We start from the raw sequence: 13,575 nt of genomic DNA on the forward strand, positions 1-13,575 counted from the left end.
TTGATTTCAAAATGGAAACCAGGAGGCGAGTGGAATCCTCTGAAGGACTCCCCGAGCCCAGATACGGGCCGAGACAAATATGTCCACCCTTGGTTGAGGAGCCTCATGGGGGGTCTTGAGACGCTGGGCTTCATGTCGACCAAGAACCTGGGCCTGCCCTCCCTGAACAAGCCCGTGGACAGGCACCGGCTGTCCAGCTTCCTCTACAACATCTCCCTCTACCTCCAAGAGATGGGCGCCGAACTAGAGGAGAGACAGACCTCGTCCGACGAGCAGCAGCTGTGGGAGAAGGTGCTGCAGTCGTTCTTCCAGTCCGAGGGGAGCGCCGCGTCGAGCCAATGGAACAACGGTCACGTTCCGCCTAGACCCAGCGTCAGACTCCAAGACTGGTTCTTGTCCCTGAGAGGCAGCCCTCACTGGGACTGGCTGCTGGGGCTGTTGCAGAGTCTCATCTCTCTGTCCGAGCGCCAGCCTCAGAATCCCGTTTTGACGTTGTTATCTCAGAACTGGAGGACGGTGAGTGCCGTGCTGGAGGCGATGCTCCAGGCTATGGTCAGTGGAACCTACGGTCAAGCCAGCGCGGGGCTTCAGGGCTTCATTTGTGCACTGAAGGGTCGTGGCGACTGTGCTTTCAACGTCAGCTGGCTACAGCAGCTGCTTCTGTATTTAGAGACCCGCAACTGGAGCCCAGTGGTCAGTCTGCACCCAGTGGGCGAAGGGGGGGACTCGAATAGGGGCTCGTCCGTGTACGGACGAGTAATGCCCTTCAGGTTGCCTCCTGAGGCTATGAGGGAGGGCGGCGGGTCTCCCGAAAATGCTTCTCTGGGAGACGTGTGGGGCACGGCGGAGGATTTAGGGTCCATGCAATCTTTGCTCTTGCAAGCACTGTCACGCACAGGCGGGGAGAGGGCAGGTCACATAGCAGAGAGAAATCCTGAACTCATGCAAAGTTTGGATGGTCTGAGGAAGGGTCTCCTGCACAGGGTGGGCAGTTCTGTCTACGGTAACCTGAGGAAGAAAGTGTCACGGGTTACCATGGCACTGCTTGATGATGCAAGCAGTTATGTGGATGTGCCACAGCCCAGCCCACAGGGAACATGCTCATTGGGTGAGTACGTGGTCCACTTGGCCTTCAAATTATAACATCACAAACAATTCAACTTGAAATGCTCTCTCTCTATGAAAAAAGGTAGCAATGTTGGCCAATCTCTGTGGGCGGCGGTGGCTCAGGGGTTGAGTGGCTGGATGGTTACCGTAAGGTTTCCAGAACCCGGGCTCCCCCAAAGTTACTGTCGAAGTGTCCTTGAGCAAGACACTGAACCCCTAATTGCTCCCGATGTGCTAGTTGGTTAGCCTGGCTAATAAGCCAGACTCAAATCACACTGTCGTGTGGTATTTGAGTCTGGAGATGCTGTGTATGGATCTTGTTTCCCGGGGGGCGGGTTCAAACATTTTCTCTTTGACGCAATTGGTCAGAGCTACTGTCAGTCAAAGGTCTCAAGCATTGAACGTCACTGTACCAAAGCCCGCCCATATTGCATACCGTGTCCCGATTGGCCACACCAGTTCTCTGGTGTAGGAAATGGGCGTACAATTGAGCCTCTCCAGACCGTAATCCGCCAGCAGGCAATTTTTTTTTGCCAACGGCTGATTCGGTCTGGCTTATTAGCCAGGCTACTAGTTGGTGCCTTGCATGGTTTCCGCTGCCATCGGTGTGTGAATGTGTGTGTGAATGGGTGAATGTAATGCACAATCTCTGTAAAGCGCCTTGGATAAAGGCGCTATATAAATGCACCATTTACCATTTCTGCATGCATTCATTTTCACGATTACATCATGAATACAATCTAACAAGTTATTTAAGAAAGACACTAATACACTCGTGTTACAGTGGAACAGACATTTCAAACAAATGTATGTGACATTTATGAATGAGTTGGATGAGAATATTTAATGAAAGTATGACGGAAAAGTGCCAAGAATACAATGAGTTTGACAGAGTTCAGAACAATCCACGTGCACAACACAACACTTGAATGCTTTAGATGTATTCTAAAGATTGTTATAAGAGTGAATGAAACCTTTTACTATATTCAAAGCTATATTAACTGTTACTGCCTGTCTTAATTCATGGCCAGACCTCTCTTGAAGAAAGACAACAGGGGTTTCACAAAACAAATCACACAATCTCCATTTTGTCATTGTGAATCTAAAGCGTTTGAAACCTTTCTAAATAGCAGGGTTATTGCTGGTCACTTAAACGCGCAAACAATAAAGACACTGTGACTGACACTGCTTTAAATCATTATGTCTGTGTTGGTCATTGAGAGGATCTGTCTTACCCTGAATCCCTTGGCTCGGGTTAATCTCTTTACCCTTTCATTGATGCCAGTAACACTATCCTGGGCATTGTTAGCTTTGTGGTATGCTGTTACAGTGCATCAACCATAACTGTACGCTAGCTAGGGCGTCCAGTTGCGTTCACAATTCAGTACTTTTCCTCCGTGATTTTCTGTTAAAGGGGCATTCCACTCATTTTCAACATTTTACTATGTCATTAATATACCTTAAAGGAGCATTCAGGGATTTGGGTGATTTGGAAAAAACCCTGGTCCGCCCTGGAAATAAGATGTGCACATGCACACGCTCTACAGTGGGGGAAGTACGACAGACCAACAGCACGTGCACCAAGGCCCGCCCCACTCGATCATGATTAGAAGAAGGCCCCTCTCATCCTGATTGGATGAAAGCTTTGCCACCCAAAGCCCAAACCGAAACTAGGGTTTTTTGACTCCAGGGGCTCACTGGGGACAGGGAGGAACTCCTTATATGGTCAGCACACTTTATAGTAGGGAGGATTATCCAAAAAATAAGAAAAGATAAGTGATATTTGAATTAAGTGAAATCACTGAATATACCTTTAAAGCTGAAATAATTAAAAAGTTCCCCCATTCTGTGTTTCCTAGAACTGTAAGTATGAAAAAAATCATTAACATGGTGAAACACATCTTGATGACATCCTCAAGATGTGTTTCACCATGTTAATGATTTTTTTCAGATCTCCAGTTCTAGGAAACACAGAATGGGGGAACTTTTTAATTATTTCCACACAACAGCTCTAAGGTATATTAATGACATAGTAAAATGTTGAAAATGAGTGGAATGCCCCTTTAATATTTCTCCGTCGTTTGTCTTTTTAAAGGTAACCTCAGACAGCTGATATTATGGTAAGATATATTTACTCACGCACACACACGCAGGCACGCACGCACGCACGCACGCACGCACGCACGCAAGCACACACACAGACACACACAGAAGGATTGTTATAATTAAAAAGTCATGTGATCTCCATGTTACTGTCTTGTACTGGACCAGGCCCCTCCACGGAGCCCACCAAAGTGTGACCGTGGACCCGGGCCCCTCACAGTGCACGGCCATGGACTGCTATCATATTATTGCACCACTAATATTCTCATACATTATATATTATTATTATCCGACAACATATGTTGTATAGATAATGTAGATAATATAGTATGTTATACCATACTATATTATCTTACACTATTTCATTAATTATATTATCCTACACTATTTCATTCATTATTATTGTGATTGGTACTACTTGTATTTGCCTGTATCTCTTTTCTATTCTTTCCTCCTATTCCCCCTCTAACCCCCCACCCCCCCCTCTCCCCCGACACGGTCGAGGCAGATGGCCGCCCACCCTACAGTCGGGTTCTGCCTGACGTTTCTTCCTAAAGGGGAGTTTTTCGTTACCATTGTCGCAATATTGCTTGCTCTGGGTGGATCCTTGTTGGTTTGTAAAGTGTCTTGAGACAACTTGTTGTGATTTGACACTTTTAATAAAATTGAATTGAATTGAATTGAATTGAATTGAATTGAATTGAATTGAATTGAATTGAATTGAATTGAATTGAATTGAATTGAATTGAATTGAATTGAATTGAATTGAATTTGTCCACACTGTACATATTTAGGGGCATCAAACATAATGTGACATGGAACACCCAGGCTTTAGGCTTCACCTCCCAGGGTCTCCCCGCCGCCCCTCCATTCCTGCTGCCCTGCACGTCCACCGGGGATGATGGAGCGAGGTCCAGATCGCCACGTCCAGCCCCAGCATCCCACCGATCCTCCGAGGACCCCCGTCGTTTCCAGCAGCGAAGGACAAAGGACGGAGGCGGGGGTACCACAGATCACCAGGAGGACCTGGAATCCTCTCCCTCGACGGAGATCCTGGAGGCAGCGTGCAATTCCACTATCCCAGGTTTGACGGGAGTCTCCAACTTCACCGTGTTCCTGTACTGCAACCTGTTTGAAGTGGACAAAGGGTCAGAGGCCCCTTCGGCGGGTCAGATGGACCTCGACCTACACGCCTCCTGTTCCGACGCTGCCTGGTACCTGTCCGCCGCCGAGGAGGACTTCATGTGGGTTCATGTTTGTAGTGAGTTCTTACCCCACGAGTTCAACAACACAGTGTGTGCCAATTCCTCTTTCTGGCTGCAGAGAGCCCGCCAGGTGAGATTCATTTGATTTTGTTTTGTTTTAATATTTTTATTGGTTTTTAAAAATGTTCACGTACAGTTACTTACTTTACAAAAGACATACTTTACAGGCAGACAAAACAAACATTGGGACAGGGGGGGGGTTCTCCAGTTCATCTATGCCATCATCCACACCATACCATAAGAAGCAAAACAGAAAGAAAAACAAGCAAAAAAGGAAAGCAAACCAAGACAGCCACAGTATTGCACATGCCTCGAGCCCATTCACATGTAGACATACAGTTTTTTGGGGTTTTTTTCCCATTTCTTTTCCTATCCTAGGTCTGTCCAATCAATGGGGCATTGGGCCTTTAGAAGGATCCGAGAAATTTCAGTAGGAAAATAGTCTAATAATGGGGCCCACACCCCCTGAAAGGAAGCGTCGTTTCCTCTATGCATTGCACAGAGTCTTTCATGGGGTAGCACACCGAAGATCTCTCTATACCACATTTGTATATAGGCATTTCCGGGCTGAAAGTAGAAGTTTATCAAATAGTTTGAATTGTAAGGGTGTCAAATGAATTTCTTTTGACGGGAGTCCCATTTGATTTTGTTTAAATCAAATATTTTTTGCAATTGAGGGTATGCGTGTGACATCATCATCATACCCGGAAGTTATGCAGGAACGCCTACTGAGTGGCAAAAAACTTTCTGGCCTTGACAGCCCATACATCCAATCGGAAAAGTCCTATATCTGATTGCATTAAACCGACGCAAAATGGACTTTGCCACTCGATTTGCATTCACACTCACTTTATGCATGCGCATACCCTCTATCTATACCTATGTACCAGCTCAGTGGCCTTGTGGTTAGAGTATCCGCCCTGAGACTGGGAGGTCGGGGTTCAATCCCCGGCCGGGTCATACCAAAGACTCTAAAAAATGGGACCCAGTGCCTCCCTGCTTGACACTCAGCATCAAGGGTTGGATTGGGGGTAAGTCCCTGCGACATACTAGCGTCATGTCCAGGGGGTGTACTTGTACATCAAGCTGCCTCACGCTACAGAAACAGGAGATAGGCTCCTGCCCTATGGGCCTCATGGCTCGGCAAGGCTACTTACTTACCCTCTATCTATACCATGACAAAACCATCTAAATTCACAAGTACCTCAAATAAGGTTCACTAAAAGATTTGGTAATTGGTATATTTACAGTATGTATAATATGAAAGCAAAGTGCATGCAATATTCTGTATGTTGATATTGGCTTTCAGTATTCAATTGATTCTTTATCAGTGCCATAAATGCCAACTTAAATCTTTGCAGGCTGCACTGACGAAGGACTATCGTTATGTAAACCAATCGAGCATAGACGACTTGTGTGTCCAACTATCACCGGAGACAGTGGAGCCTGCGGGGGGGAGTCCAGCTGGCCCCGATGAGAACTGCTTGGCTCAGCTGGGCAGCAGGTCCCTCAGTGCCCAGGATTTCAGACGATGCTTCCTGCCCAACAACTCGGCCATGATTTGGGCACTATGCGGTGGTGGTGGGGGGCCGGAGTCCCCTGGATCTCACCACGTCGTCCCGGGCGGGGGAAGCTGGGCCGCCGAGTACTGCTCCAAGATGCACAACGCCTCCCATGATGGCAACGCCTCCCATGATGGCAACGCCTCCGAGGACATCTGTCACTACAGGACGTGGGATTCTCAGCATTTCACCAACGCCACCCTCCTGGAGCGCTGTAGGCAGACGCCCGGGCTGAGAGAGTACGTCTGCCACAACGTCTCGCTCTATCGCCAGCAGCTGATACCCATATCGCACCTCTACGTCTTCTGTGCTTACCTGGAGGCGGAGCTGGAGAGCAGGAAGTGTTTCCTGCAGAGGTTCTTCGACATGCTCCCGGCGCCGTACGACTTCGACACGTCGCAGCTGTGCATGGAGGCGGGCCCGCTGCTGATGGACGCCGTGGAGAGGCTCAGCGCGTGCGAGGCGGAGGACGGCGAGAACGGCGGCTGGCTGGCGGCCTTGGGTTACCTGCTGCGAGTGCTGGACTTCATGGTGGGACTCTCCGCGGGCCTGGAGGAGGGCGAAGGAGAGGCCAGGCTAGGTTCGATGCCATAACGTTTAACCCATTTTGACCTGAGATCAGATTCTAAAAATGTCTTCTAAATCCTGACAGTTTTCTGAAAAAGCTATGTTTCTATGTCAGTCGTTCTTCGATTTTTCAAAAATAGCAGACCTACAAGCTCGTAGCGCGCCACTCGGTGGCGCGCTATGAGCTTGTAGATCTGCTATTTTTCAATAGCTATATTATTACATAAATGCTAACACCAAAAGGGGTTCCCGCCCAAAATGGGATTTATTTACCACTGGTGTAAAGCAGTGCTTCCCAGACTGTTTCATGTCAAGGACCCCCAAATTGACACTAATTGGCCCCACGGAAACCCCATTTGAAAAGATATGCCAGGGACCTCCTTAAGAGAAGATTTTTACGACTCTAGCTAGCAGTGATTCTCAACCCGTTTATTTTCAAGGACCCCCCAGTTTGACATGCATATTAGTCTACAGACCCCCATTTAATGTAATTTCTATCTCTGGGACCCCCAATTTATATTGTAAAATCAATGTTAATGTAACTCTGAGAGTGTACAAATGGAACCAAATGGACCCTCATTTGTACACTCTCAGAGTTACAGACCCATACGGGTCCATTTGGTTCCAAACGGGGACCCCCTGGAACTCCCTCAGGACCCCTGGGGGTCCCCGGACCCCACTTTGGGAACCAGTGGTATAAAGTAACTAAGTACATTTAGCCTACTTATAGTGAAATTTTGAGGTATTTCCAATTTCCAGTACTTTTACTTCTACTCCAAAAAATTTACTTTTACTCCACTACATGTATTTGAAAACTTTAGTTACTATTGTTACTTTGTAGATTTTGATTATTATTACAAAACCTATACATTAACCACTTCAGCCCTATACTGTATACATTTTGGCCGTTAATAGGTACAAGCTCTACAAGCTCACAATGCGTCACATTGTGGGCTTGTAGATCTGCTATTTTCAAAATAATTTTATACATTTGAATACAGTTAGGTAAAGTTAACCAATATAAGGCAAAACATTCCAAATTTCATTATACTTTAAGTAGCATGTGACATGTCAAACTAGGGGGTTTTCATGATGCTGAATCCATTGCAAGCATTAGTTTTGCACAAAAAACAATCCTTTGCCTAAAAATGCCCATAGCCGTCATCACAAATGTGATGAGGTCAGCACATTTGGGTGGCTATGGCCGAATTTAGTATTTTCGTGCAAAACTAATGCTTAGAATGGATTCAGCATCATGAAAACCCCCTAGTTTGACATGTCACATGCTACTTAAAGTATAATGAAATTTGGAATGTTTTGCCTTATATTGGTTAATGGTACCCCAACTTTCAGCAGCTGTCACAAAGTTTCCCAAGGGAGTTGGGTTGGAACAATTTTTTCTGTGATAGTAGACACCTTTATGAACACATCTGTGAAGAAAGCTAGTGGTAAGCATTTTTTTTCCCAGATTTGCCACAATTTAAGGTAACTTTACCTAACTAATTGGACATTCTGCATATTGAGTACTTTCTACTTTTGGCACTTCAATTACATTTTGATGCCACCACTTTTGTACTTTTACTCAAGTACATTTTGAATTCTATAGAGTATTTCTACATTGCAGTATTGATACTTTTACTTAAGTAAAAACCTTGAGTGGTGCTTTTTCCACATTTACGAAAGTGCATGGGTCGCACTCGGAATGACAAGAGTGAGTTAAGTTTTTTTTATTATTTATCCATGTCTTTACAAAGGTCTGAGCCAGGCCATACTGCTCTCCAGTCTCCTTGACAATAGCTCCTTCTGGAGCACCCTGCAGCCCGAGGCTCCGCTGAGCGTGCTTCACACCGTGGGGATGTTTCTGCGCCGGGAGCAGAACCACACAGTCAAAGAGGACCTACTGAGCTGCTTCAGTGTAAGAGGCGACTCACACCTTCGCATCTAGCATACAACATTGATGCATGCTAGATGTATGAAAGGGTTTGTTTACATCTTGCCCCAATGCATTTCCAATGGAAGTCACATGGTTTGACACAACATTTGTGTTGTACGGCTTTCGGCTGTGTTTGTGTCAAACCATGTGACTCCCATTGGAAATGCATTGCGAGCTTGCATCAGCTATACATCTCATACAACAAGCATACATCAATCTGTTGCGAAGGTGTGAGTCAGGCCTAAGACAGATGATGTGCACGCACACGCGCGCACGCACGCACGCACGCACGCACGCACGCACGCACGCACGCACGCACGCACACACACACACACACACACACACACACACACACACACACACACAAGCAAATAAAATGTTTCTTTCCACTATATCACCATCAGCCTGTTCTGTGGGACCTCATTCAGCAAGAAGACAACTCCTCTGCCCTCAGAGTCCTGATGCAGGTATTTCACCATAAAAGCTCCATTACTTTTTTATTTATTTATTTGTTGTCATTGTATTTGTATTGTATTTGTGTATCTATTATGTTTGTTTTTTCTGGACATTTTATTAACAAGAGAGCTATAACTGTAATGTTTTATATAATTGAAAAAGAATGTCAATAAATATATTGTTTAAAAAATAAATAAAGCTCCATTACTGACCACACATCTGTGTTACAGATATCACCTGCCTTTGGATTTATAGAGCAATCTTTTTTTTTATCTCAACAGGAGTATCTCCAAATGCCAAGAGAGAGCATTCGCACTCTTGTGATGTCCGCCGAAAAGGACGCTGTTAAGCGCTTTCTATCTCACGTGCATCAAAGTTGGGACCAGTTACAAGTTGAAACCAACCAGGTTTGCTTGAAAAGATGATTCATATCATATTTTATTTCCTCCAGACTGTTTTTCCGACTATCCTTGGGATTGTGGGTGGGGGGAGGGTGGGATAGGGGATTGAGTTTTATTTTTATATTTTATATGTCTGTTTAATACTTGCCCCTGGGCTACTGTTACAAAAACCTGAATAAAAAGATTTTGAAGAGAAAGAAAGATGATTCACATATTCCCACTAGCTAGGGCTGGGGCGAAATTACTTATAATCAATATCACTATTATTTCAAAACCTTTGACTCGACTCTGATGAATGAAAATAAATCAATTGAAGAAGAAGGAAAAAAAACAAGTTGCAGAAGTTTGTCGATCGACACTATTTTATTTTACGCTACCGTTGAAGGACCAATGATACCAGCAAAGTATTATACAGGTTTCAGTGGGTTAATCAGACTATTCGATTTAATTAAAAGAATATCTATTTGTTTATATAATGTTTTAATTTCTCAGCCATACCAGCAACATTTAAAGGAGCATTCAGTGATTTGGGTGATTTGGAAAAATACCCGGTCAACCCGGTAACAAGATGTGCACATGCACACGCTCTACAGTGGGGGAAGTACAACAATCCAACAGCATGTGCACCAAGGCCCACCCCACTCGATCATGATTGGAGGAAGGCCCCTCTCATCCTGATTGGATGAAGGCTTTGCCACCCAAAGCCCAAACCGAAACTAGGGTTTTTTGACCCAGTGGCTCACTGGGGACAGGGAGTAACTCCTTATATGGTCAGCACACTTTATAGTAGGGAGGATTATCCAAAAAATAAGATAAATAAGTGATATTTGAATTAAGTGAAATCACTGAATATACCTTTAACCCATTTTGGGCGGAAACCCCTTTTGGTGTTTTAACTTATGTTATGCTTTAGCTATTGAAAGTTTTTAACTAAAATCTTTGCATCTGGGGTGTCCCTGGAACAACACATTTTGAAATATTGAGAACCACTGATATAAAAAAATAGGTTTTTCAGAAAAAAATACATTTTAAAAAGACATTTTTTAAATTTCGACATCAGGCCTAAATGGGTTAATGGTTAATGTGGTTAAACGCTAACGTGACATGGATGCGTTCCAGGTCTCAATGGATTAAATACTGTTGAAACTACAAACCTGTAGGCTGTTACTAGGTTTGATTGAGTACAAAATGAGTAACTAGCTAGATAATATATATAGCAGGTGCAGTTGTACATGTTCAGCGTGTATTCCACTGTTTCCATATGTAGTGAACGCTTCATTTGTGTCCTCTCTGTTATGTTATTTTCTCTCCCAGGCGTCTCAAAAAGAGTTACAAGCCATGGAAACGATGACCGCGGCCTTCATTCAGAAGTTCCCTCGTGTCACCCCGGAACTCTTCGTGGATCTGTCTCAGTTCATCCCCTTCATGTCCGTCTCTGACATCATGAGCTTCCCAGCATCCCTCATGGTCAACGATAGTGTGTGAGTTGCTGTGCCTTTAAATGTCAATTAGTGGGGTCACGGTGGCACAGTCGGTAGTGCTGTCGCCTCACAGCTAGAAGGTCCTGGGTTCGATTCCCGCTCGGGGCGTTGTGGGTGCTGGCGGCGTGTTTCCTCCTCCGCGTCATCAGTGCCCATACCCGAGGCGGGTTGGCGAAAGGGCCTTTCTGTGTGGAGTTTGCATGTTCTCCCCGTGTCCCCTAGGGTAGGTACCCTCACATGTTCTCCCCGTGTCCCCTAGGGTAGGTACCCTCACAAAAAACATGCAGTAATCCTGGTCTCTAAACTGCCTCCCCCTGGCCAGCCGGGGAGCCTGATGGACGGGAAAGGAACTGGTTGGAATAACGTGTTCCTTCCACGCGCTACGTCCAACCAGGGAAACTCCCCCCTGTCAGGTGTAAAGGAGCGACTTGGACACTCAGGCATGAAGGAAGCATGAGTTCAAGTCCGTTGCTCTCCCCATGTCCCCCATATATGGGGACTAGGTTGGCGGAGGGTGTGTAGAGCCCAGGATCACATTAGATAATTGACACAGGGGTGAAAAATTGGTTACAAAATCGTGGGATAAAAATAAATGTCAATTAGTTTCTGACAGATTTGAAGATGCCGTTTGCTAATACATTCTAACATTGTGCCCCTAAAGGTTGCTGGCCATTCGTGACCATAGTTCGGAGATGAAGACCCCACAGAAACAGGCTTTTCTAAAGAGACTTCTCCAGTCAAATATGGTTGGTGATGTCTATACGTGGCCTCCATACTTTCTCAGTTCCATCCTCCCACTACTCCCATACCTACCAGTCAGTTATTTTCATCAGCTGACACCACAACAGGTAAGAGGCATCTCTGCTATTGTTAAAGTCACAATTCATTAAGATAATTCAGCAGAAGGTCTGCCTTCTCAGGAACGAGGAGTTGATAAGTTTAGCTTTAACCCATTTTGACCTGAGATCAGATTCTAAAAATGTCTTCTAAAGCCTGACAGTTTTCTGAAAAAGCTATGTTTCTATGTCAGTCGTTCTTCTATTTTTCAAAAATAGCAGACCTACAAGCTCGTAGCGCGCCACTCGGTGGCGCGCTATGAGCTTGTAGATCTGCTATTTTTCAATAGCTATATTATAACATAATGCTAACACCAAAAGGGGTTCCCGCCCAAAATGGGGTTTAAACCACTTCCATCCTGGAGTTTCTAGTTTGGATATGTCATTGTAGGTGAAGTCTTCAAACTTCCAAAATAGCCTGATCTACAAGCTCACAATGCGTCCCGAGTTGTCAATGCCACTCAAACGCTGCGTATATTGTATCGTATCTCTCCCTTTAGCTCAGTCCTCTCGTGGAGTTGTTGGGCAACATCAGTGTTGATGGCACGAGGGGACGCCATGTGCTCCGGACCCTGTTCAATAGCAACAGCAAGAAGAAGAACCTCACTGGGGACAGCATACTGAGGTAGGTCCTTGAAACTTGACACTCTACTGAGTCTACTCCATGCAGACCTATTCCCATTCATCTAATACAGTTAGGCATGTAACCATATATCGTATATAAGCATGTAACGATACACTCAACTCACGATACGATATCACGATATGAGGTTCACGATATGATTTTTCACGATATTTTCAACACAATTATTTTTTTTTGAAAATCGATTTTTATTTTTATTTTATTTTTGTGCCCAGGTGATGGTCGTTAATTGATGCTCTTTAATACATCAAGGAAGGCAATTATGTTTGCAATGTAGTTAAATAAAAAATGTGAAAAAAGCCTGGGGGGGAAGATAAATCATAAAAAAAAAAAAATCTGTTGAAAATATCGTGAAAAATCGTATCGTGAACCTCATATCGTGATACGTATCGTATCGTGAGTTGAGTGTATCGTTACATGCTTAAATACAGTGGTTCCCAAACTGTGGTGCGTGCACACCTTGTGGTGCGCGAGCGCCTTATAGGGGGTGCGCGACATGAAAAGGCTAATGGTGGTGCTAGGGTTTTATTTACCTAAATATAATATACCTAAATATATTAACATATTATGCCAATATAGTAGGCATAAGCATCAGCTAGGTCGGGAGGTAACAGGGGGTGCATGGCCAAAAAGGTTTGGGAACCGCTGCTCTAATATAATAGAAATCATTTACATCTGCAGGTTGGGAGTTCTTCTGTGTTACCTCGATGCGGAGGATCTCTGGCCATTTCTCCAGGCGTCACCCGTGTCCTCTGCTCTCTGGCAGCAACTGGCTCAGTGCATGTCTGATGGACTCATCAGTCCCAGTGGCAGGGTAATGACCACAATGCACCACAGACCCTGTGATAAGCTCATACATACTCCAGTTGTTGGTGATCGCCGTTTTAGGTGATAGCTTATCACCTAAAACGGTGATAAGAGTTGAGGCCATCATACTCGCGGTGATGTCCTTAAGGATTGACCCCGCCTCCCTGTGGTTTACCCAACTTCTAGACCAATCAGTGAACGGGGTGATAGCTCCAGAGTGAAAAGACTTGTCTGATAGTAAAAACAGAGAGATGGGTCTGTGTCCGCGGTGATAGCTGATCATCACCGCGACTGACGTAATGGTGTAGTTTTCCAAAAACTGGAGTATGTATGAGACTTTAGGGCTCCATTTTCGTCACCGCTAAACCCCTTATCCCTAAACTTCTTTGCCTTTTTTTTTTTTTTTTTTTTTTT

General features: G+C 44.9%; 1 protein-coding gene across 1 annotated transcript in view; it reads left to right on the plus strand.

The window, feature by feature from the left end:
• Window positions 1-216: 216 nt before the first annotated feature.
• Window positions 217-13,575, plus strand: part of LOC306920634 (stereocilin) — a gene marked incomplete at its 3' end in the record, with an annotated part of 35,793 nt that continues 22,434 nt past the window's right edge. The window contains exons 1-11 of the mRNA XM_079497443.1: window positions 217-1,108; window positions 3,203-3,227; window positions 4,005-4,545; window positions 5,837-6,617; window positions 8,359-8,519; window positions 8,942-9,004; window positions 9,275-9,400; window positions 10,709-10,875; window positions 11,537-11,723; window positions 12,212-12,336; window positions 13,036-13,168. Coding sequence (XP_079353569.1) covers window positions 232-1,108; window positions 3,203-3,227; window positions 4,005-4,545; window positions 5,837-6,617; window positions 8,359-8,519; window positions 8,942-9,004; window positions 9,275-9,400; window positions 10,709-10,875; window positions 11,537-11,723; window positions 12,212-12,336; window positions 13,036-13,168 — 3,186 coding nt within the window. The 5' untranslated portion in view covers window positions 217-231. The remainder of the gene's footprint in view (window positions 1,109-3,202; window positions 3,228-4,004; window positions 4,546-5,836; window positions 6,618-8,358; window positions 8,520-8,941; window positions 9,005-9,274; window positions 9,401-10,708; window positions 10,876-11,536; window positions 11,724-12,211; window positions 12,337-13,035; window positions 13,169-13,575) is intronic.

The sequence above is a fragment of the Electrona antarctica genome (assembly GCF_951216825.1).
Source record: "Electrona antarctica genome assembly, chromosome: 3".
Classification (NCBI taxonomy): Eukaryota; Metazoa; Chordata; class Actinopteri; order Myctophiformes; family Myctophidae; genus Electrona; species Electrona antarctica.